This window comes from Chiloscyllium plagiosum, chromosome 2 (assembly GCF_004010195.1).
Source record: "Chiloscyllium plagiosum isolate BGI_BamShark_2017 chromosome 2, ASM401019v2, whole genome shotgun sequence".
In the NCBI taxonomy this organism is placed as follows: domain Eukaryota; kingdom Metazoa; phylum Chordata; class Chondrichthyes; order Orectolobiformes; family Hemiscylliidae; genus Chiloscyllium; species Chiloscyllium plagiosum.
This window is the reverse complement of record NC_057711.1, coordinates 56,941,852-56,968,581: the sequence shown is the minus strand read 5'-3', so window position 1 is coordinate 56,968,581 and position 26,730 is coordinate 56,941,852. Positions and strand designations below refer to the sequence as shown.

The following is a 26,730-nucleotide window of genomic DNA, read 5'->3' as shown; positions in this document are numbered from 1 at the left end:
AGCAGAAGTATAAACTGTTAAGAAAAGGAAAGGGGCAACAAGTCAGAATTCTTGAGCTGAAGGTTTAACAATTGCAAATTGTCTTTTGACAAGGGAGCAGAAAATAGGAAGGAACCTTGGATAGGATCTTGTCTTTGAAGGTCAGAAAGCTAATGTCAAAAACCATTTTCAGACTGCAATGCTTCACCAATATGGGGAGAGGGAGGGCAGAGCCCACTTCTTTGTTCAAAGTTGAAAGCAAATTGGTTGGAGGGTGGGGGTTGGCAGTCAAGAGTGGCAGATGCATGCTACTGAAAGTGTAATTTGATATAAAGAAATGATAGCAGTTATTACACTCGAAGCCTGAGACCAATAGGCGATAGGGCAAAGACCAGAATGTGTGACAGAGCCATCTTACGGTTTTCTGATATAGCTCTTGAGGCTCTCTGTACAACCATGTTATGAAGATGCTTTAAAGCTCTGTTTCCATTGAGTGCTTACTATCACTAATTAGCTGTCAAACTCAACTTCAGCCAACTAGCTGCCAATCTTAGGTTAAGTAGCAGAATATGATGTCTTCTTATCCACCCTGTTGAGGAGACATGAACTGCATCTTCAGAAGCCTGATAATCTGCTCAATGGTGGTCCATGTAACCAGATGGCTTTAGGTGTGATCCCCATGCTTCAGAGTCATGTAAAGAAGATAATCTTTATACCCCAGAATCAAAGGTATTTTTTCGGTGACATCAAGGGATGAGGTATCAAGATTGTCAGATACATGATATATTGTATCCATAGAGCTCTTGTATTGGTTGTAGATGAGCTAAATGTTGAGAGAATAGAAACATTTTCTCTTGCTGAATTGACTGTTGAACACTCAAAAACTTAATGGTCATGGATGCAACTGAAGATACTCTGCAACTGTAGCTATCCAGCAATGAAGCAAAATCTCATTCCCTTTAAGCCTTTAAAATTTTAGGTACAGCCCAGTTCTTACTATCAATGACAAAGAAACACAGAACTTTGGCAGTGAAGGAGATAATTGTCCTCGTCGAGCCTGATTCAGCCTTCAATGCGATAATAGCTGATCTGGTTGTAGTGTCAGTTTCACTTTCCTGTCTGTGCATAAGTCTCCACTCCCTTGTCTGTCAAAAATATAACAACATTCAAGGCTTCATTAGGTAAAAACCCAGCCTCCATCAACCTTTGGCAGAACAGAATTCCACATTCTCATGACCCTTTGAGGGAAAAAGAATCATCTTATCACTGTCTTTATTCTTAAATGATGCCCACTAATTTAAGTTTCCTCACAAGAAAAAAACTCTTCTGGGTATTCATCCTATCCACTCCCTCTAGTTCTCTTATGTTTCATTAAGATTGCCTTTCATTTTTCCAAACTCCAATGGATATATACAAGCAAAATACTGCAGATGTTAAAATCTGAAGCAAACAATAAATTCTGGAGAAACTCAGCATTCTTGACAGCATCTGTGGAGAAAGAAAGGGTTAACATTGAGTCAAACATGAGCCTTCTTTAAAACTAAATCTTCTGCAGTCTTTTTTACTACTTTCTGGAGAGTCACATCAGACTTCAAACATTAAATTGCTCTCTCTCTACAGATGCTGCCAGACCTGCTGAGGTTTTTCCAGCATTTTGTGTTTGTTTCCAATAGATAGAAGTCTAACTTGTTCAACGTTCCTTCACAGGATAAGCTCTTCATCCCAGGAATAAGTCAAGTGAATCTTCTTTGAGCTGCTTCTAAAGTAATGATTTTTTTTTAAAACAAGGAGATCAAAATTGCATATAGTATTCCAGATGTGGCCTCAGCTGCAGCTGCAGTGAAACTTCACTCCTTTTATATCAAATTTCTTTTGTGAGAAATGACAATATTCCATTTGTTTTCCTCATCAATTGCTGTACCTACATACTAACTTTACGTGATTTATATCCAGGACATTCCAATCCTTCTGTTCCACTGAGTTCTGCAATTTGTCTCTATTTAAGTAGTGTGTTGCTTTTCGATTCTTCTTGCCAAAGTAGACAATTTCTTGCTTACGTATGTTACTCTACAAATGGTAAACTTTTTCCCACTCACTCAACCTGTCTATACATTGTTGCAGATTCTTTACCTCCTCTCAACAGCCGACTACATCTTTGCATCACCAGTAAATTTAGGTAGCAGACATTTGGTCCCCATATCAAGTCTTTTGTGATTTACTCTGAACAATGAAGGACCCAGCATCAATCCCTGTTACACTGGAGTAGTTACACAGCTTGCCAACTTGAAAAGTGCCCATTTATCCATATTCTCTGCTTCCTGTTAGCTAACCAATCCTTTTGTCATATTAACTTACTACTCACTAGTGCTCTTTTTGTGGAGTTACACAAATTCTTTTGCAAACCCAAGTATATCATATCTACCGGTTCTCATCTATCCACCTCGAATGTTACATCAAAAATGCAATGCATTAGTTGAACACAATTCCTCATTCTGAAAGTTTCATTGAAAATCATGATGTGATCAAACAGAGCCAAAGTATTCTATTATAATCTCCATAGTAATGGATTACAGCACAAACATTCAGCCTATACTAGACAGGTAACATCACAATAGTTTTTAGGCCTATAGCTTCGTGCCTCCTTCCTTTCTTGAATAAAGATGTTACATTTGCTATTATGTAAACTGCTGGGAATTGCAAGATGCAACAGTATGCTGCCAATTGACATTACCAAGAACCAATACTGATCAGAGAAGGAGCCAGAAGCAAATAAGTTATTTCATAGTTACTAACAGGGTATGACAAACAGTACTGGAGTAAGAACTTTCTCAGCTATAAAACAAAATTTAGATCCAATTGCACAGATAAGTGCAAGCTCCTGTTTCACCAATTCTCTACATGGTAGCTTTATTCTGCAACAATTCAAATGATGCTGACAGTACAGCATTTATTGCCTTCCTACCGTGTTTCTCGCCTCTGCTTTCCTCATGTCTGGGTCTTTCCATCCACTCCTGTTCATGCTGTCCCTCATCATGGATCTCAATTTCTATGTATGTAGATGGGTACATGAATAGGAAGGATTTTAGAGGGATATGGGTCAAATGCTGGCAAATGGGACTAGATTAATTTAGGATACCAGATTAGTGCAGACGAGTTGGACTGAAGGGTCTGTTTCTGTACTGTATAACTCTATGACTCAATAGCTATTGTGTCAGCTGCACTCACTAAACTTATTGGATCACCTTCCTTTGCTACCCCTGGGACCTGAAGGGTCCAAATGTGTACAAATCATCTTTGCACACCTAATGGCAGCTGTATGCCAATTGACAATTGCCACTCTCCGCAGTGTACCATTTGTACCTAATTGAATTGCATGGGTACAATTTGCATCTCACTGTGTTGCTGCCTTTTTTCACTTGCGGTGATTATTCTTGATCCATCGGGCAATCCCACAAAAATTCCAAACTAGCCCTTGATGGCCTGACAAGTTAGTTAATAAGTCTGGTCAATAAATCAGGCAGATTACGGCCACATGGTGGCAAAAATTCTGCTCCTGGTGTCAATGGCCTGGGAAAGAATGACACATACCAGAACAGTATACTTGGGCAGAATGACCATGGAAGGTTTTGAAGACAAATACCAAAAATATAAACTAAGTTTTCAGTATAGGAAGCCAACATAACTTGTGCATTGGATGTTCAGAAATTTGACAAAGCTATGAAGTATTAATTATACAGGGACTTGGAGAGAAACTAGTGAGAACAACAATGGAAAAGTGAATCCTTGAAATGGTGGAGGTATTGATTTAACATCTCATTTATAGTGCAGGGGAGTAGAAATGTGATAGTAAGCAAAATTGCAACTGGAAAAGTAGTTTTGAAAACAAGTTTAAGATGGAACTGAAAATGTTTACTGTAGCCTTCAAGTTTCCAATTATTTAAAACAAATATTTTAGATATACTGATATATCAAATGAAACGCAGTTATATCTAGAAAAGAATTTGCATCAGTGCCTAGATTTAAATACAAGAATATTGCCCACAGCATTTCTGAGGGTTATTTCAGCTTGTTAATCTCCAGAGTTCAGTTACTGAATGTTAATTGCATCACTGCATCATGGAAATAGTTGCATGAAGTCTATATCGCACAAAGGTTTGTTCCTGGAAACCAAACACATTTCGGTCAGATGTTAGAAATAAAACTGTTTAAATACTGAAATTCAACAGTTTACATTCTTCCTGCTTTAAGGGAAAAATTGATTTAAAAAAAAAACCTGGTTTGTGTGCTTTGCATCTATAGTACTCTATCATACCTTAGGTTGTCAAATAATATTTTCATTTGCAATGTCAAAATATTGCTTGTAAGTGTTGTTAGCTTTCATGATTTTACAATGTTTCTGCTTCAACTGAATGTGGCATTGTGCAATCTAAAGAGTAAAAAGCACAATTATGTTCAAATTTCCAAAACATACATGAGAATAATACCCATTTGCCTTAATGGATTAGTCTATGGAAATTTCACTTTGCTGTGATTCGTGCAGAATTAAAATTATATACGATTCAGATTATCATAGGAAAACTAATAATACTGGATTTAAAAGTGACTGCAAACTCCAGGGCATAATGATTATATAGGTAAAAACAATGACTGCAGATGCTGGAAACCAGATTCTGGATTAGTGGTGCTGGAAAAGCACAGCAGTCCAGGCAGCATCCAAGGAGCTTCGAAAGCGACGTTTTGGGCAAAAGCCCTTCATCAGGAACCAGAATAATGATTATATATGCTGGTGTAAAAGTTGAATTTTTGGACAAATTCTTTTAACATAATAAGATGAGATAAACCTTCACATGGATATTATTTCTAAGGTCAAAAACAAAATCTAAGGGCTTTACACCATATGTAGCTGTCAAAATAATCCACAAAGTAACACGGGAAGCCATTTATTGTCTTTTTTTTTCCTGTTTTTAAGGAGCCTCTCCTAGTGTCCACACCCTGGAAGCCTTGATGGCCCTGTGGATCCAATAACTTAACTGTTCAGGAGCCAGATAAGGAAAAGGATGGACCATACAGTTAGAAAATAACATTATTGGTACCAATCCTCTCACTTAAAATTTTGTGCAAGGACATATTTATTTGCACTTGCAATAGTCTGATTGGCAAGACCTGAGCCTCTGTTCCACAGGAAGGCAGAGGGCAATGGTTAAGAACATTAGGCTTGAGCATTCACTTTTAATGCCTGCTGCAGAAGTTGATGACTGCATCCGATTTTCATGTCTGTTTATTTGTCTTGTCCAATCTGTCAACATCGCCCACCTGAAAAGTGAAATGCACCTACATCCTTCCCAAAAGATTTACTTCTATGAAGATAAATGAAAAATTACCTTTAGGCCAAACGTTATGGGTTAATTTTGCATAATATCAACTTTTACATGAATATACAGTATAGACATTAGGAAACAATTTATTTTTGCTGTTTTACCTTGTCCTCCTGGATACATGCACCTGAAAGCACGGCCCAGTTCTTCAGCTTGGACCCTGCCTGCTGGTGTCAGTTCTCCACCCCACTTTAATACCAGCAGTAGTGAAGGCTCTTCTCTCTTATTGTCTGTTAATAATAATTAACTTAGAATTATTACAGGAAGAAAAAAAAATGTGTATTATGCATCACCTTTACAATTCGTGGATTGGCCATGCCAAATTGTTCATAGTGTTCAGGGACATGCAGGCTAGATGTGTTGGCAATGGGAAATGCATAGATATAGGAATAGGGTAAGAGGGTGGGTCTGGGTGATATGCTGTTGGGAGGAGTTATGCAGACTTGACACTATAGGGATTCTATGAAATCTATCAATCCAACCTGATCTGGGCTACACAATCCAAGACACTCAACAATGCAGCCCTTAGTGGGCGGCACGGTGGCACAGTGGTTAGCACTGCTGCCTCACAGCGCCAGAGACCCGGGTTCAATTCCCGCCTCAGGCGACTGACTGTGTGGAGTTTGCACGTTCTCCCAGTGTCTGCGTGGGTTTCCTCCGGGTGCTCCGGTTTCCTCCCACAGTCCAAAGATGTGCATGTCAGGTGAATTGGCCATGCTAAATTGCCCGTAGTGTTAGGTAAGGGGTAAATGTAGGGACATGGGTGGGTTGCGCTTTGGCGGGGCGGTGTGGACTTGTTGGGCCGAAGGGCCTGTTTCCACACTGTAAGTAATCTAATCTAATCTAATCTTAACTGCCCTCAATTCATAGCTAATTATGGAAGGTCAACAATTACCAGCGATACCCACGTGATGAGGAGGAATGAAGAAAATATAATTCCTTTGAGAAAAAGACATGTTTTGAAGGATTTTGAGAATCTGATATTTGGTGGACTGCTGCGAAAATATATGCACTGTCTTGGTTATGTTTGTTATTAAATGTGCAGCTTGTGTTCCATCACTGCATGCCAATTAATTCACGTGCGATTTAATTCTGAAGGCTAGAGTAAAGGATATGTAGTATTGGTGTTTTGCTTTTTTTTGACTCTTCAATTGTGAAGATTTTTCTTTTTGTTTAAGACTGACATGTTGTGGCTTTATTCTCTAAGGAAGCAACTCGGATTTCAACGTCTTCTACTTTTGTTGTAAATTTACGGGTCCTTAACAGTTCAGCAGTCACTTAATAGTCCAGGCTATGCACACAAGACTCCAGGTGGAAAATGAATGCACAACTTTCTGACTTGGAGTTAACCCCTTAGCCAAAGCTGTCACTTAAATTATACCTCCACCATTTAAGCACCATGTTGTAAGTACGCTTACAATTGGAGAGTTAAGTTATGGAACTGAGACTGAAACAATAACCACAATCACATCCTACAATTTGAAATTAGTGCTTAGCAAGTTGGTAGGGGGCTTCAATTTTGTCAGGTTGATACTTATAGTTATACAATTATTATTAAATGCTGTCTGAAGCATATTGCTCCATCAAATGTACCTGCTAGCAATAAAAAAGAAATGAATGCTTAGTAACTGAACAATATCAGTTTCAAAGTCCAAGAAATTAAGGGAAAAAAGAAACAGGCATTAAAAAGCCTACCATCTTCTTCACTTGAAGTCTTTGTACATCCAAGAGGTAGATATGTCAACTGAACTTTACGATTTATTCCAGAAAAATGCCCATACCTGTTAACATAATTGAAAATATAGTTGATTTCTCAGGAAGCACCTAAAACGTACACATCATAGAATGATATCTGTAAATACAGCAGCACTAACAGAGGAAAATGTCCTAAAGTACTTCACAAAAGAACAATCAGGTAAAAATTTACAGAAATTCAAAGAATTAGAAAGAAATACTGCTCCTCTGAAGAAGCAACACATACTAAAAAGGACATAATCTAAATATTAGAGCAAGATCATGGATGAATAAAATCAGCATGCACCTTTTTCACATAAAAGGAATCTGGTACGGTCAAAGTCTGTGAATCAACTGAAATTTGAGACAAATCAATAGGTTTTCGTCAGGAAGGATCCTAAATGATCTACAGCAAAGCCAAGCAACATAGGTTGAGGTACAGATCAGTTGATTTAGCTAAAAGGTGAAATAGGCCTGGAAACTGAAAATACTTCTACTCCTCTTAGGACAAAATTGGTAAATCTGCATAATTAAGTTTTGTTTTGTACAGAACTGAGTAGTGTTTCTATTAGATATATTGCTTTCAATCTTTCAAAATCAACATGATAAACTGAATAATCTTTATAAAATTAATTTAAGCAACTACTATTTATCTTTCAGCTGCTTTCTAGTTAAGTTTTTTTTTGCTTTTTGCGTGAGTCCTTCATTGGTGACTAACTTTGGATTGGTGGCCTCACCACCTTTAAGGGCAATATTTAAGATCATCACCATTACTCAAAGTGTCTCCTGACACCTTTGAAAGACACCCCTGAAAGGTTCTACGCAGGTACACTTTGTGAAATGTTCTGTTAGTGAAAAAAGGTAGTAACTAAAATAAATTCAGCACAATAAATAAAAACAGAATCATGTCACTGTCAACACTGGGAGGGGTACTGCAAATATACATTTGCACATATGTACTTCTGAGGGTATCAATCACTTGTATTTGTGACACTTCAAATGCACCACAGAAGCAAGCATTTTAAGCACAGATAATGGCTAGTCGTGAAATAATTATGCTTAAAATGACTGGTAACAATTTAACAAAGGTAGTATATACAGTTCTGTTCTACATCATAGGTTTGAACGTAACGATGATTAAGATACTGATGTTTTACTTGTTGATTTAAATTCGTTTCAGACTGATGAGGTAAACATTGTTAATTCGCTGATTCAAAGTTTTACTTTAAAATTATTTTGGGCAACCTTAACTAGAGGAAAATTTCGCAGCCAATTTGTACTAAATAAGTATGGAGAACCAATAAGGGGGCAAGGAAGAAAGAAACACCAAATGTCACATTTTAAACCTGGGGAGGAGTTGGTTGAGATGGTAATGTAACTGAACTAGTATTTTAGTACCTCCGGCGACTGTTCGACATACAAGATTCTTAGGAGACTTCACAGGATTGATATCGTGAGATTATTTCCCTATGTGGCAAAAGTGAGGACCGCAGATGCTGGAAATCAGAATCTAGATTAGGGTGGTGCTGGAAAAGCACAACAGGTCAGACAGCATCCGAGGAGCAGGAATTTCCCTATGTGGCCAAGTCTAGGACCAGACGGTATAATCTCAAAACGAAGTTGCTATTTAAGACAGGGATGAGGAGAAACTTCTTCTCAGAGGGTTGTGAATCCATTGAATTTTTTACCCTCCTGAGTTTGGGTTAATTAGTATATTCAAAGCTGAGATTGTCAGTAAGGTTTATGGGAAAAAGGCAGGAAAGTGTAGTTGAAGGTTATCAGATTCAAACAGCGAGACATGATAGCAGATTAAACATTGAGACTTTGGGAACGGACTGTCTTTGAAAACAAAAATCAAATAGTGACATCACAGAAATACTGTAAGTTGATTGTTTGATGAATAACTGCTATTAGACAACAGACACTCCAGAGTTGTGCATTTGGCAATAGGCATTGGAAGCAGATCAAAGCACTGACTTTCAGTCCAGCAAATTATTACTGCGTAAGAAACATGGGAGCCTGCTCTGTTGGAAAGAAAAATTAGAGGGTAAACTCCTATAGGGTGTGTCAATATGTAGCTGAAAATTAAAATAAATGTAAGAAGAACCCATGAACACCTCTCACATAATTAAGAAGGGATATAAGTTGGTGAATCTACTATTTTTAAGTTAAATGGTTAATTGTATTATTAAGGTTTAAAGCAAGACAATGTGGTGCTGATGAGAGCAATATTTTTTTAAAAAATTTAAGAAAACATTTAATTAGCCACTTAGGGAGCACCAGGAAGGAACCACTGCTGAGTGGTTCATAAAATGTGATCAGCAAGAGTGTTACATAGGCAGAGATTGAAACACGATGTGAGAAACAGGGGGACCATTTCCAAGTTCTCCTCCAAATCACACTGTCCTGATTTAGGACTATGTTTCTGTTCCTCGACTAGTTCTGGGTTAAAATCCTTTTTTTTTAAATCTACTCACTTGTGCATTCAACATTTATTGCCCATGCCTAGTGCCCCTTGAGAAAGTGTTGGTGAGCTACCACTGCAGTCCATTTACTGTAGCAGACCCAATCTCCTTTCTGACCTTATGATACAGGGGAGGTCATTGATGAAGTAGCTGAACATAAATGGCCCTCTGACTGTGCCTGAAGGAACTCTTGCAGAGATGTCCTGTAGACCTTCTACAACCACAACCACAACCACCTTCCTTTGTGCCAGGTATGATTCCAGCCATAGAGGTTTTGCTGATTCCCATTTCTATTAAGACTCCTTGATGCCACATTTGGTCAAATGTAGTCTTGATGTCAAGAGCTGATTATCCCATTCCACATCTGAAATTAAGCTCTTTTGTCTGTGTTTGAACCAATGACAGATTTCTAGAGGAGGTCAAGATGGATGATCCATGTCAGATGAAGATTGCTGCAAATGTTTTAGCTTTAACTTATGCACAAATGTTCTGGACTCTTCACTATTAAGGTGATATTTGTGGAGCATCCTGCACCTTCTGAGAGCTGTTTATTTGTCCACCACTGGCAGGACTGCAATGCTTAAATCTGATCTGCAGGCTGTGGAATCACTTACTGCTTATGCTCTTTGGCCCGCAAGTAGTCCTGTTGTATAACTTCACCAGGTTGACACCTAATTTTTAGGCACGCTTTGTGCAGCTCTTACAATGCCCTCCTTCACTTTTCATTGAACCAGGGTTAATCCCCTGGCTTGATGGCAATGGTGGAATAGGAGATATGCTAAATCATGAGGTAGCAGTTTGATTTGGAGTACAAGTCAGCTGCTACTGGTGGCCCAAGCACACCATAGATGCCCAGTATTGAGCTGTTAGATCTGTTCAAAGTCTATCACATTTAGCATACAGTGACAGTGCCACACAACTCAATGTGAAGGCAGGACTTTGTCTCCACAAGGACTGTGCAGTCGCCACTCTTACTGATACTGTCAAGGTCAGACACATCTCAGGAGACAGATTGGTGAGGATGACATCAAATATATTTTTTCCTTATTAATTCCCTCAGGTCCTACCACAAAATACCAGCTGTATCCTTTAGGACTCGATCAGCTCAATCTGTACATCTGCTGTTGAGTCTCCTATCCAATGTACATTCTGCATCCCTGCCAAGCAGTTAAAATATGGGATACTTTCGTTGATCAGTTGTGGTATAGATTATAAGAGCAGGGATGCTAGGTTGGAGCTGTACAAACGCTGGTTGGGTTACATTTGGAGTGCTTTATGCAGTTCTGGTCACTGCACTATAGGAAGGATGTGACTTCACTGGAAAGGTTGCAGATGAGACTCACCAGGATGTTGCCAAGGATGAAGCTGCTATGTAGAGAGGGTGAATCAGCTCAGTTTGCTTTCTTTAAAACAGAGAAGGCTAGGTGGGGTGGGGGTGATTAAGCTGTATAAGATTTTGAATGGCACTGACAGGGTGAATTGAAAGCAGTTGCTCCCCTTAGTGGAAGGGTCAACAAATGGATGAATAATTTTAAGGTGTAAAGTTTAGAAGGAATTTAAAGGAAGCTTCTTTCACCCAGAGTGTGGTGGAAATTTGGAATGTGCTGCCTCAAAGGGTAGTTGAGGTACGAATCTTCCTCACAAATCTTTAAAAGTATTTGGATGAGCACTTCAAGTGTCAAAAGACCATGTCAAAACTGCTGGAAAGTGGGATGATTGTAGATTTAAAGTAGTCTGTTTAGTGTAGACTCGATGGATCGAAGGGCCTCTTCTGTACTGAATGATTCAAATCAATGGTGAGGAGGACCACAATGTAAAGGGGATCATGTTGTTTGCGGCAAATCAGGTAAAATAACTAGAAAGAGGAATGCCTAGTAGAGACTGAGACCTACAAGTAGTGCCATCTTTTCCTGTGGATGCCTACTGATCCTGTTGGAAAAGGCAATATAGTTCAGTGACTACTTCTTTAGTGAAGCATAGGCACCTCAGTCCCCTGTCTTTGTTAGGGTGGAGAAAGGAGAAGTGCTCTCTGAAGACCTTGGTACATCTTTCAATTGAGAGCTCCCACACTGAGAAAGTCTATAGCCTTAAAACTTGTCCTTAAACATTTAGACTAAAATGTAATGTTGAATTATAGAACACATTTGCTGCACACTAGAAAACAAGACAGGCAGGGAGGGTAAGGCAATTAAAAACATTTGCCTTAACATCAGTGAATCTGTGTAAACAGGACACAGTGATAACATTCATGGCTATTCCTCTGTGAAATTAATAACAGTGTTTGATTCCGACCTTGAAACAAACCTCAATATCAATTAACTTCTCTCCCGAATGATTGTCCTTCACTGTTATCTGTCCAGTTCAAAACATGCAGTGCTTTTGTTAACTTTTGTATAAAGAAAGCCTGTTTGTGACAGTACAGCTTTTGTAAAACCTTTGTATAAAGGAAGTCAGTTTGTGATAGTACAACAGAGTAGCTGCTAGGGCTCTTTAAGAGTTGATGTCCTACTCTCCTGGGTTATTAGAACCCAGTTAGTTGAGCTTATAGGTATCAGTGTTATTATAAAGGGGATGACTAAAATTAAACTAAAAACTGTCTGTAAGAGGTTTTTTTTATTCCAGGCTACCAAAGAGTATGATCTCCAGGACGTACCAAGAGAGGTTTACAGGTTGAGTCCGCAAGGGATTCCCTGGGCTGTCTCAAATCCGTACTTTATCAACTATGTCTGCACACAGCTTTCCTTCATTGATGCCTGTGATTCATTCCCTGTTTGGGCTGAACTCAGATTTTCTACTGATGGGCCTTTTGTTTACTCTTTCATGGGGTCAGTGTGGTTGGTGAGGTGAGTTTTAGTTGCTATTCCTTAATTGCCCTAGTGAACTTGTTAGTGCATGAGTGGAAAATTTGAAAGTCAACTCCGATTTTCCTGCTTTTCGGATGCTGCCTGACCTGCTGTGTTTTTCCAGCACCACTCTAATCTAGGTTCTGATTTCTAGCATCTGCAGTCCTCACTTTTGCTTACGTTCTTGTGGGTTTAGAGTCACATGTTAAACAGATAGAGCTATAGATTTACTTCCCTAAATTATATGAGCGAACACAATGGATTTTTACGACCATCGGTTAGAGTGCTCACGGTGACCATTACTGAGATTTACTTTATGTTCCAGATTTAACAACAATTTAAATTCCACAATTAAATTGTGAGATTTGAACTACTGACCCCACAGATCTCCCATGGACCTCAAGATTATAATCTAGGAGCTTACGACTCTATAACAGTCATCCCTATGGCTTCTCAATCCTTGAAACTCCACATAAGTGTTCAGCAAAACTGATTCCTGACTCAAAGCCTTTTTAGAATTCCCTGCAGAATGAGTGGAAGTGCTCTGTCACAGCTAAACACAAAGAATACCTTCCTGGAAGTTCCAAGTTTATCTCCATGTCATGCTATTTGGGTTCCCTTGTGCAGTGAACACTGCTAGTATTTACAGCGTCAGTGCATCTTGACACCGAGCGGCACTGTCATCTGCCAACTTTGAACATTTGCAGCACACGTAAGGCATTCACTTGTGAGCATTTTCACAAGCATGGTGGACCAAGTAGACAGAAGCAATACAGCAGCCATTTTGACTTTTAGACTATTGTGACACTGAAAGCAGAACTAAATTTTAAGGCTAAACAGTCAATGCCAAGAAGCATAAAAAGATTTAAATCACGTACAGCAAGTGGAAAAATGCTGTAAATGGGACTGAAAAGAAATGTTTATCCTTTTTGAATGCACCAACGCAAATTCTTTTTGATAACTTTTGTAGGAAGCTATGGACAAGTGCTCTGACTTTAACAACTGCATGTATTTCAGATTCAAGTCTATCAGAGAAGTTTGTTACAGTACACCCCATACAGGAGCAAGGTATCTCTGCTGCAGCTTCCAGGTTTTGATTTTAAATAGGAACACAAATGGCAGAAGTTTCTGTCTAGCCAGCTTGAGCATTATTAGCTTTTCTTTAATTCTCCATATAAAGCTCAGCTCAGTTACATTAAATGGATCACATTTTTTGAGCAATATATATAAGTAATAATGTGTTATATTTATGTTTGAATATCTGTGATGTTGGACACTCACATCTCAAGCACCGTTTTCAGTTGTTCAAGTTTTGATTTACTTTCTTCTATTTCCGAATCATTATTCTGGCCCAGTTCTGCCAAAAGGTGCCTTGCAATATCCAAGACTTCCTGAAAGGTCAATGGAAATCATTTTAGAATCATCTTTGGCTTGCAGTTTTCACATGTACAGAAATAACAAACATTGTTCACATATATGTTGCCATCCCTTCCCTTAATAATCCTATTTATGTTAAATAGTTTGTCCATTATTATGTTTGGCTACATCTATTCCATGATGTTAGTATTGTGATTGCCTACGATTAAAAGATTCTATGGTCTAACCAACAAATGCTGGATTTAAATAAAATTGAGTGACATAGTTTTACAGTTACTCTATGAAATTAGCTCTGAAATTACCAAAAGAGTGTTACCCAAATTTTAGACAGCATGCTCCACCCATCTTTGGAGAAATAACCAGCACAAGTAGAAGAGGAATATATATTTAGAGTACCCAATGCTAACAACGTGTAATTGGAAGTGGGACAGGAATAATTGGAAAAGGATGAAATGTTTCTTATTCATATTTTAATCAAAATACATTGTTTGCTGATGCTGAGACTCTTCTGGAGTTGAAAAAATTATTCAAGTGATCTATAGAAAACAAGGAGACTAAGCTATGATACCGTAAAATGATAAGACGCAGATGCAAAAGTAGGCCACTCAGCCCACTGAGTCTGTTCTGTCATTTAATGCCATTATGGCAGATCTGATAATCCTCAACTCCATTTTCCCACCTCTTTCCAAAAAAACCGCAGAGTCCCTCACTGATTAAAAATCTGTCTGTCTCAGCCTTGAATACCCTTAAAGACCAGGTCTCAACAGCCAGCTGTGGTAAAGAATTCCACAAATTCAAATACCCAATGTAAGAAATTCCTCATCAATTTTAAATATGTGACTCCTGACAGAGAGAGAGAGTATGCATGGAAAGAGAGAACAAGGGCAGGCGATCGAGCACACGTGTGGGCAGGGGGCCAGCGAAGGCGCGGGCAGATAGGGAGAGATTGAGAGAGCATGTGCGTGCAGAGGGCGAGCAAGAGAGCATGCGCGCACAGAGAGAAAAAGTGAGATCATACACAGACAGCAAGATAGAGTGAAAATGCACACGTGTAGAGAGAGAGAGAGCGGCGCATGAGAAAGCAAGTGCAACAGAGCATGCACATGCAGAGAGAAAGTGAGAGCGTATGCACACATGGAAAGCGCAAGTATGCACGAGAGAGACACACACACACACACACACATACACATACACAGAGGGCAGAAGAGGGACAGAAAACAGCATGAGAGAGAAAGCTGAAGTAAGCAAAAACAGCAGCTAAAAACACTATAACTGAAAGAGACACCTCTGATCCTTGGTGGAGGAGGAAGGATCTGTACCAAAAACCTAATGAAAAGTCCTTGAAATGTGTGCAAACCTGCCCAAAATTAGATGAAAGGAACCCCGAGGCATTTTTCATTTCTCTTGAAAAGATTGCTAAGCAGATAGGGTGGCCAAAAGAAACCCATACAATGCCAATGCAAAGTAGGTTGATAGGAAGAATTTAAAATGTTTTATGCCATTAGTAAGATTCTATGGATTGAGGTAGCAAAAATGTGTGTTTCTTGACAGGTACGACTTGGTCCCTGATGATTACAGGCAGACATTTCAGAATATATAGCAGCAGTCTGGGCAGTGGGTAATTCAAAATAACTTGCATTTTCAATGTGAGCATTACATGCAGAAATATATCACACTCTTAGGGGAATAATTCGCATGGAAAGGATTTAGAAATACCCTTTCTCCATCAATAGGAACTTGCAGAGAACATCAGAAAGTTGCAACAGCATGACAGGATCTCCTGTTCAGACCACAAAGGGCAGTGAAAAAGCGTAACATACCAACAGTTTCCTAATTACTTGCTGTACCTGTATACCCTGTATGTGGGCGGCACGGTGGCACAGTGGTTAGCACTGCTGCCTCACAGCGCTAGAGACCCGGGTTCAATTCCCGTCTCAGGCGACTGACTGTGTGGAGTTTGCACGTTCTTCCCGTGTCTGCGTGGGTTTCCTCCGGGTGCTCCGGTTTCCTCCCACCGTCGAGAGATGTGCAGGTCAGGTGAATTGGCCATGCTAAATTGGCCATGCTAAATTAAAGTGTTAGGTAAGGGGTAAATGTAGGGGTATGGGTGCGTTGCGCTTCGGCGGGGCGGTGTGGACTTATTGGGCCGAAGGGCCTGTTTCCACACTGTAAATAATCTAATCTAATCTAATCTTCTATGATTTATGCACAGAACACCCAGACCTCTCTGCCTCTCAGAGAACTTATATTTTCAAATTAAAAACTTAGTCAGTTAACTAGTTTTACACCTTCACCAAATAAATCATTTCATAATAAATAAAAACATTGCTGAAAGAAACCTGGATTATGGAAGCATTGTCCACTCATATAGAAAAAAATATGAGTGGACAAATCAGAAATTAGGTAAAACCATTAAATTTAAAAAGCAAAACAGAAAGTGCATCAGGTTAATGTTTAAGTATCAAATGTTTGTTTACATTTAAGTGTTAGGCATTGAATCCTAGTTGTAGAAAATAAAAATCAATCACACAGCATGTCTTGTCCACACTCTCATTAGGTCAGAGGGCAAAACAGTTGTGAAGGTGTGGATTGTATATCCACACTGGTCAATGCTATCAATGCAGTTCTGTTTTCCTTTCTGTCATACCAAAAATGATACACTAAGAGCGGTATACTTCAAATTATTCTTGAAAATTATAAAGACTTACCTGCAGTTGTTTCGGCTTCTTTAACTTTATTTTTCCTGCTTTGTATCCATTGTATTTTTCAAACAGTTCAAAAAATCTACATTTAATAAGAACAAGTAGTTAGGGTAGGGAGAAGATGAAAAGGGAAAATATCAACAGAAGAGCATTAAAAGTGTTTACTAAAATAAAATCAATCACACAATATGCCTTTTTTACACTCTCATTAGGAATTCAGTTTCTGTTTTAATTGTGACAAATATCAAGGCATCAGAAGAATGTACCCTTAAGACAGGCAGTTCTGTGATACTTAAATGAGGTTCTTTGCTCAAGATTTTGGCAGTAATTTAAAATAAATGCTCTGCAGTAAAATAGAGGGAAGCTGTTTGAAATTGAGATTAGAGTGGTGCTGGAAAAGCACAGCATGTCAGGCAGCATCCAAGGAGCAGGAAAATCAATGTTTTGGGCAAATGCCCTTCACCAGGAACGAGGCTGGGAGCCCCAGGGGTGCAGAGATAAATGGGAGGGAGGTGGGGCTGGCGGGCGGGGGGGGAGGGGGGAAGGTAGCTGAGAGTGCAATAGGTGAATGGAGGCGGGGTGAAGGTGATAGGTCAGAGAGGAGGGTAGAGCGGATAGGTGGGAAGGAAGATTAATAGTAGGACAGGTCATGAGGACGGTTTTGAGCTGGAAGGTTGAACTGGGATAAAGTGGGGGGAGACCTTCCAGCTCAGCACTGTCCTCATGAACTGTCCCTCCTGTCAATTTTCCTTCCCACCTACCAACTTCACCCTCTTCTCCGACCTTACACCTTCACCCCACCTCCATCCACCTATTGCGCTCTCAACTACCTTCGCCCCAGCCCCACTCCCCTCCCATTTATCTCTCCACCCCAGAGGCTCCCAGCCTCATTCCTGATAAAGGGCTCTGGCCCAAAACATCGATTTTCCTGCTCCTCAGATGCTGCCTGACCTGCTATGGTTTTCCTGCACCACTCTAACCTTGACTCTGATCTGCAGTACCCACTTCTGCCTAGAAGCTGTTTAAAAGTCAGGAAACCTGACATAAATAAATGCTCAAAGCTATTTTCTCATTACTGAGGGGAATGTTGTAGTTAGAGTACGTGTCACAAATTTAGAGATGTGAACATCAAGAAATCAAAGCTAGTGACGTTATGGCTGCTTCTGATGAACAGCCACAGCATCTGCTGTGGAGGTGACTGCAAGTGGGTAAATGAGCAGGAAGTGATAAAATAATGAGGATACTGGAGATTTGAAGTAAAGAAAAGTTCTGTAGAAACTAGTCTAGTAATATTTGTGCAGAGGGAAATAAATTTCATGTTTTGAATCTGGTATTGATTTTCTTTGGAACTGAAGGAAGGTTTGTATGCCCTTGACAAAAGGCACACAACACCAGGTTAGAGTCCAATAGGTTTATTTGGAAGTACCAATTATCCAAATATCAATGATCTGAATTTCAGATTATCCAAAGGAGAGCCCAAGGTCCCGATAGAAACATTACAGCAAGGGTCATGATCACATCTTTGTCCACTCCACATCTTGACAAAAGGGCAAGAGGAGCAAGTGGAACAGATGATACACATGCCCAAGGCAAAAGGCAAAAGAAATTCTAAAGATTATATGTGTGAAAACAGGTGTTAACGGTATGAACTGTAGAAAACAGGTCAGCTTTGCTGAGACCAAAACCAAGACATGGGATGGGGAGGGAGTTGTATAAAAATGGAAGACAGTTATTTATGATCTAAAGTTGTTGAACATAATACGGAGTCCTGAAGGTGGCAAAGTGCCTAACAGAAAACCAGGTGCTATAGCTCCAGTTTTCACTAGGCTTTGCTGGAGCACTACAGGAAGCATTTTTCTCACGCTAACATTTCTATTCTAGGTCTGAGGTTCTGCAGTACTTTGTTTTCATTTTATTCACAGAGTAGTCAAGTTCACAGAAGCCAATACTGATCTAACAGGAGCATACAGCATAGCCTCAGGATTTCTCAAAGTGCTTTACAGCCAATGATGTAAAGTGGTAAAGCACTATACTGTGTTACTACTGTGGTGTAGAAAACACTGCAGGAGAAAGTGAGGACTGCAGATGCTGGAGATCAGAGCTGAAAAATGTGTTGCTGGAAAAGCGCAGCAGGTCGGGCAGCTCCTTAGAAAACACTGTAGCCAATTTGTACAAAGTCCCACAGATACATTGTGACGTGATCAGATAAATCTGTTTTAGCAACATTTGTTGAGGGATATGCATTGGCTGGGATGCCACGGTGTCATGGAATCATTCACTTCCACCCAAAAAGGGCAATGTGACCTCATTTAACATCACACTGAAAATTACACTTCAACAATGTAGCATTCTTTCTGTACTGCAAGAGAAGTGCAAGCCTGTATTTTATGCTTATGTTGCTGTAGTGGGACACAATCCTCTAAATCAGTGATGAGTCTGCCATAAAATAAGCTATATTAGATTCACACTACCAACGATAAGTTTAGAGACATCCTTCAGTAATCACCAGCAAGGATCTCTAGGGTGATTCATAAGCTATGACCGAGAATGCTGAAACAGACTCAAGGGACAAACTGAACTGCTCCTGTTCCTAGGTTTCAAGTGATAACTATGGCGTGTTCCACATAACATTGGGTGAGAGAGGAGACAGTGAAGACTGCAGATGCTGGAGATCAGAGTCAGGAAGTGTGGGGCTGAAAAACCACAGCAGGTCAGGCAGCGTTCAAAGAACAGGAGGGTCGATGTTGCGGGTATTAACCCAACATTGGGTGAGGCAAGGTCGAGAACTGAAGGAAGAAATCATTTAATACTCTTCACCTGATGAACATTCCATTGGAGTGCAGAAGAAAGAGGTGCCTAAAGGGGAGGTCCGTAATACTTGACTCGTTCACCAGCTCACTATTTGGAATCTTCGTGATGTCTTAATTGCTGGACAATTCAATTAGTCACATACAATGGACAAATTAACCATCAGATCCTCTGTGCTTTTTCCCCAATAACACAAGCAACTCTGTCAGCAAATGCTACCCATTATAAATGTACTGTACCAATTTGCTTTCAATCAGGTTCTGTCTTCACATTTATAATCAAACAAGTGTCAAACTGAATTCAGTTACTAGTCAAAGATGATGAGCTGCAAATGTGACACAAAGTGACACTTTTTTTAAATGAGGTATGCTGCCTTAACTGCTGTGCTTTTCCAGCACCACTCTAATCTAGACTTTTTGTTATGAACAAAATCAACAAAATGAAATTTATTACCATAAATCTTCTGTAAGTATCCATATTTTCAGTGGATTACAAAGTTTTCCAAGTTGTGTGCAAATACCAAACTTGAATATTGCTGCAAAGAGGCATGTAACTAAAGCCCTTTGCCTTACACTCATCAGCAAAATGGTAAGAATGCCAAACAAAAATAGAAATAGTTGGAAAAACTCAGCAGGTCTAACAGCACCTAAAGGAGGGTCACTGGAACCTGAAACATGAACTCTGATTTCTTTCCACAGATGCTACTAGACCTGCTGAATTTTTCCAGCTACTTTGTTTTTGTTTCTGATTTTCAGCATTTTCAGTTATAGAGTCAGATTCTTTTAGCACGGAAGCAGACTCTTCGGTCCAATTCATCTGCACTGACCAGTCATCCACATCTGGCCTACTCCCATTTGCCATCATTTGGCCCACACCCCTCTCAATCTTTCCTATTCATAGACCCAGCCAAATGCCTTCTAGATGTTGTAATTGTACCAATGTCCATCAAACCCTCTGACAGTTTGTTCCATACAAGCATCACCCTCTGCATGAAGAATTTGCCCCTCAGGTCCTTTTAAAATCTTTTCTCTCTCATCATAAACCTAGTTTTGGATTCCCCTACCCGAGGAAGATGATCTTGGCAATTCACCCTATTTATGCATCTCAAAATTCTAGAAAACTCTGTAACAGTCACCCCTCAGGCTCTGATGTTCCAGGGAAAAAAGGCCAAGCCTATTCAACCTTTCCCTATAAAAACTAAGACCACAAGAAACTAGAAAGTCGAGAACACAGCTCAGTCCATCACGCAAACCAGCCTTCCATCCATTGACTTCATCAATAGTTCCTGTTGCCTCAGAAAAGCAAACAATACAATCAAAGATCCTTCCCACCAGTTATATCCTCTTCTGTCAGGTAGAAGTCTGAATAAATGTAAAAACAGATTTAAGAATAGCTTCTTCCCCACTGTTATCAGACTTTTGAACAGACCTCTCAGATGTTAATAATGATCTCTTTCTCTCTGCAGCTTAACACCACATTCTGGACTCTGTTCTACAACCCTGATGCACTTTGTATGGTGTGATTTGCTCATACAGTATGGAAAACAACACTTTTCACTGTACATAGGACAACAATAAAATTAAATCAAATCCTATCCTCCAGTCTCTGCACCATCCTTGTAAGTCCTTTCTGAACCCTCAAGTTTAACAACATCCTTCAATAGAAGGGCAACCAGATCGTATGCACTACTCTAAAGGTGGCCTCATCAAAGTCTTGTCCAGATGCAACATGACTTCTACACCCAATGCTCTGACCAATAAAGGCAAGCATGTCAAATGCCTTCTTCACCACCTTGTGTATCTGCGACTGCACTTTCAAGGAACTATGCACCTAAACCCTGAGGTCTCTCATTTCGACAACACTCCCCAGCGGCCTCTCATTAACTATAGATGTCCTACCCTAGTTTGCTTCACCCAAAATTCAACACCACACATTTAACTAAATTAAACTCAATTGGCCACTCCTCAGCCCAATGGCTCATCTGATGAAGGTTCTGTTGCATTCTGAAATCATCATCTTCACGGAGCATAACACTACTTATTTTGGTGTCATCCACAGATATACTAGCCATATTCACATTCAAATCATTTATAGAAATAATGAAAAGCAATGAACCCAGCACCGATCTATGTGGCACGCTACTGGGCACAGGCCTCCATTCCGAAAATCAACCCTCAACTACCATCTTCTGTCTCCTACTTTCCAACCAATTTTGTATCCAATTGGCTAGCTCCCCCTAGATCATGTGATCTAACGGTGCTAATCAGTCAATCATGCAGATTGCTGAAGTCCATAGAGACAATGTCTATTGCTCTGCCTTCACTGATCTTCTTCGTCACTTCTTCCACGTTCTTGTTTGCCTTGTTGCACCCTTTATCCACTGTATCAGCCTTTGCTTGCTCTCATTTTGGTTCCCACCACTCTGCGTAGTTTGCAAGTCAACTTTGACTGAAAAGAGTTTTTGCAGAGAAAGCAATAGGAAACTATAGGGTCTCCCGGCACTGAAGTAATTTATAAAAGATGCAAAACTTGAACATATCCCTACGTTGTTCACAGCAATTTTAAAAGAACCAAGCTACAAGCTCAACTGGTCATGATAAACTGGTCATTGGTGTTGACTTGAACACAGCTAAGATTATTTAGAATATCCTTCTCAAATGCAAAATCAGGTACCTGATCAGGATAGCTAGTGTCCTGCAGTGTCCTTTGTAGCACTCTATTCTTGTGTCAAGTTTGCAAGGTAAGCAAATGGGTATGAGCTACTTACAAGATTTTTTAAAGACCAATTTTAGGGCATGGTATTTACAGAATACTAACTATCATGGTTACGTTTGTGGTAGACATTAGTTCAAAACCCTGTTTTGTATTTGTATAAGTATGGTGAACTGTCACTTTAAGAGTCTGTGATCATGTGACATAATGACATCATCATCGGCCCTGCTGGGCAAACCACAGCTTAGTCTAACCTTGCTGATTGCTGAGTGAGCACTTTCTTAATAAATCTCCTGCTGTTTAACACTTCGGCATCTTGGTCCTTCTTGGAACTGAAACCAGTTAGCAGATTTCACAACTAACACGTTGAGAAAAAAGGAACAGGAACTGCTCCATCTCAATACTGAATCTTATCATAGAAAAGAGCCTATTGAAAAGGTAAGGAATTCCTTAAAGACACATTCCATGATCACAAAGGTATTTTATAGTATTAGATATGCACATATTGTACAATGTTAAGGTTGTTTAAATCAGACCACATTTTGCATGGAGGCCAACTAAAAGATTAGCAAACACTACGATTAGAGTGGATCCTAAGGTTACATAATTTGTTATGTATATGTATAGCCATTAAATTAGTTGCAAAGTTTTAAGTTAAATTAATATAGATTCTAAAATGGCAGCACAACATTTGATGGCCATTCTTTTGGCAGAAAGCCCCAAGCTCAGGAACTGCCAGCAAATCAGATTAACCAGCAGTAGGAGAGTCAAATATAGGGAGAAGTCCACAGGGGAACATGACAACTCCAGGAGGGCAAAGACCAGATTTTTAGGATAGGGACGGCTCCAAGAGTCCAGGGATTGGAGAGAGGTGGATAGGGGAACCAAATCATAAAGGACAGGCATTGCAAAAGGGAGTGTGGTGATGGGTGATATCTTAAGGTGTGGAAAAATGTTCCCAAATGACATGTCTCCCCTTCTTGCCTTTTCATATGTACTCATTTTAAAATGATCGAATTACTTTCGCCCGACTGCTTGTGTTTATGGTTGTTTTGGCATTTGAAATAATTTGTTTAATAGGCTTGTTAACAAGGACTAGCCACTTTACCATACATCAAGAACATTTCCGAACTGACAGCCAGACTACTACGACCACCAGGACTCATAACAGCACACAAACCAACAGCCACTCTCAGACAACAACTCACCAGGACAAAGGACCCGATACCCAGCATGAGCAAAACCAACGTAATGTACAAAATCCCATGCAAGGACTGCACAAAACACTACATAGGACAAACAGGAAGACAGCTAACGATCCGTATCCATGAACACCAACTCGCCATGAAACGACACGACCAGCTATCCTTAGTTGCCACACACTCAGATGACAAGCAACATGTGTTTGACTGGGACAACACTACTATTAAAGGACAAGCCAAACAGAGAACAGCCAGGGAATTCCTAGAGGCATGGCACTCATCCACAGATTCTATCAATAAACACATCGACCTGGACCCAATATACCGGCCACTACAGCGGACAGCTGGAACTGACAACCGGAAGCGGCACAGACAAACCACTATAAATGCCGGAGGAAACATCACAGAAGCGCTTCACAGGAGGCTCCCAAGCACTGAGGATGTCACCTAGACTGGGGACGAAGCGTCTGCAACACAAACTCCCAGCTCGGCGAACAGAACCACAACAGGCTTGTTAACAAGCCTGAATGGAGTGGAGTTTCTCGGAGTGAAGAATGGAACGCCTTAGTTGGGTTCCCACTTTTATGCTCTTTTTGACATCACTCCTTTCCTGGCTAACAGCAAATCATTCTTAATTCTCTGTGGAACAGTAGCATAATGCAGATGCCTTTTAAGACCATAACTAATATATCTGTCTTCTGATTCATGGTAATAGAAAGTGGGAAGTTGTCTTCTATATTTGTGCTAGGAGCATTGCTATCACAATTTACATCAGTGCTTTTGACTGCAGAATCAGATGTACTACTTCAGATGCCATCCATGCCAAATTGGGGTATTGTTGTTAATAAGAAATTCTGCGACAAAACAAAAAGGACTGCAACTTTCACAACAGGGTTCTATGTAGCAAAATTATTTGAGAATGCACAAATATGAAGCAGGGGATTATGATTAACTGTATTGCACCTTATTTAAATAGAATATGGTTTATGATCTGGTCTCCATAATGCAAAAGGAAAAGACAGAAATAAAGTTTGCAAAGATGATATCAGACAGAGGTTATAACTGTCTCTCTCAGCCTCTCTTGCTACAAGTGTAACACTGCACAAGCCGAGAATACACAAAAATACTACAAAGAATATAACCTCAGCTTTGTTTTGCACTACTAAATAAAGTGTTGAGATACTCCACTGAGTACTGAAACATTTAATTTAATAAGATATACTGCCTACCTTATGATTTTTACATGTATTAATTCATGGGATGTGGATGTCACAGTCTAGTCCAGCATTTATTGCCCATCCCTTTTGGCCTTTCTGAAGTTTGGGTGGGGAAACTGTCTCTTTAAACTGTTGTTTTCCACTCGGTGCAAGTACATCCATAACACCATAAGTGAGTTTGTTCTGAGATTTGAACCCACTGGCACTGAAGGAATAGTGACATTTTTCGAAGTTAAGATGGGAGTGGCTTTGAGGTGTATTTGCAGGTCATGCTGTTCCCATGTACCTGCTGCTCTTATCCTTCTAGATAGAAGTGGTTGTGGGTTTCAAAGGTGCTTTGTAAGGAGCCTTAGTGAATTTCTGCAGTGCATCTTAGAGACAGTACACACTGCTGCTACTGAGTGTCAGAGGTGGTTATGAGTAAATATTTGTGGATGTGGTACCAAACAAGTGGCTGCATTGTCCTGGGCAGTGTCAGACTTCTTGAATGGTGTTAGAGCTGCACACATCCAGACAAGTGAGGAATATTCCATTGCACTTCTCACTTTTGTCTTGTCTATGGTGGACAGGCTTTGGGGACTTGAGAGGTGAATTACTCACCACACGATTCCGAGCTTCAGATGTGCTCTTATAACCACAGTATTTATGTGGATGGTCCAACTCAGTTTCTGGTCAATGTTTAGCTAAAGAATGCTAATAGTGGGAGATTCCGTGATGATAATGCCATTGAATATCAAGACACGATGGTTAGGTTTTCGCTTGGAAACAGTCATTGCGTGGTAATTGTGTGACATGAATACTACCTGCCACTTGTCAGACCAGAGCTGCATATTATCAACGTCTTGCTACATTTTGATATGGACTGTTTCATGATCTGCAGTCATCAATGAAAATCCCCATTCTGAACTTATGGTGGCAGGGAGACAATGGATTAAGTAGCTGAAGACGGTTGGGCCGAGGACACTATCCCGACGAATTCTTGGAACGGAGATAACCAATCAACCGACCGACCTCCAAGAACAACAGTCACAGCCATCTTTCTTTGTGGCAGGCAGCGTTCTCTCAAATTTTTTCTGATGCTCAGACCTTCAAGATCCACATGTGGCAGTGACTTCCAGAATTGGAAGTCAAAGCTCCAATTCACCTTGGCACACCAATCAGTGCGTGGAATGTTAGGGCAGCTTCATGCACAACCAGCTTAGAGGGAGCATCGATAGCATATGTAGTGACTCCAATCAGCAAAATCTTCCCTCATTTCAATTATTTCGAATTTTGCTAGGGCTTTTCATGCAACATATAGTCAGATATATGATGAAACAAGAGAGTCATAATTTGTCAATCTATATTCTGAAGGGTCAAGTTCTAGAAAAGCTAAAGAAGGCTTTTGTGTATATGTTCACACAGATGTTAGTATTTCGCAGAAGTGATTTTTGTAGGTTAACTGTTGTTTGGATAAGAAATTAACACAGGAAAGTATATAAAATCCTTAAAAAGAACTGGTAAAATTAAAGATTCAACATTGTTTCCACTTAAGTATAAGAACTAAATGATGCCTTACCTCTGATGCCTGACTTCCATTTTCATTTTTTGCTTGGGAGTTCGATCCCCATGCCGAATGACTGCTATTACGCAACGAAGCTCCATCCTGTACAACAAGTCATAAAACAGATTAGTTGAATTGAGAGAAATCATGTCAAATTACCTGAGTAGGAGTCTACAATGTACAATTTAGTGATCCCTCTCTTTTTCTCTAACAGACAGCTCAAATAGAACAAAGAATAAAGAAAATTTACAGCCTAGGAACAGGCTCTCCAAGCCTGAGCCGATCCAAATCTATTGTCTAAACCTGTCGCCCAATTCCCAAGCATCAGTATCTCTCTGCTCCCCACCTGGTCATACATCTGTCCAGACGCATCTTAAATGAATCTACTTTGCCTGCATCTACCACCTCTGTTGGCAACGCGGTCCAGATGCCCACCACCCTCGGTGTGAAGTACTTGCCGCATGTATCCCCCTTAAACTTTCCACCTTTCACCTTGAAAGCGTGACCTCTCATTATTAAATCCTTCACCGTGAGAAAAAGCTTGTCTCTATCCACCCTGTCTATACCCTTCATGATTTTGTAAACCTCAAACCCCCCTCAATCTCCTTTTTTCTAAATGAAAAGGAACCTAACCTACTCAACCTCTCTTCATAGCTAGCACCTTCCATACCAGGCAACATCCTCGTAAACCTTCTCTGCACCCTCTCCAGAGCGTCCATATCCTTTTGGTAAAGTGGCATCCAGAACTGTACACAGTATTCTAAATGCTGCAG

General features: G+C 40.0%; 1 protein-coding gene across 16 annotated transcripts in view; it reads right to left on the bottom strand.

Annotated features, from left to right (window-relative positions):
• The window catches only part of ppip5k2 (diphosphoinositol pentakisphosphate kinase 2), a 155,558-nt gene that overhangs the window by 85,322 nt on the left and 43,506 nt on the right, over positions 1–26,730 (bottom strand). For 12 of the 16 annotated variants that reach the window (XM_043710086.1, XM_043710037.1, XM_043710071.1 and 9 more), the window contains exons 11-16: positions 25,973–26,059; positions 16,482–16,557; positions 13,678–13,787; positions 7,050–7,135; positions 5,459–5,584; positions 2,942–3,025 (exon numbers count right to left, since the gene is read on the bottom strand). In XM_043710086.1, coding sequence (XP_043566021.1) covers positions 2,942–3,025; positions 5,459–5,584; positions 7,050–7,135; positions 13,678–13,787; positions 16,482–16,557; positions 25,973–26,059 — 569 coding nt within the window. The remainder of the gene's footprint in view (positions 1–2,941; positions 3,026–5,458; positions 5,585–7,049; positions 7,136–13,677; positions 13,788–16,481; positions 16,558–25,972; positions 26,060–26,730) is intronic. The other 4 variants (XM_043710077.1, XM_043710143.1, XM_043710153.1 and 1 more) reach the window with 1 other exon arrangement.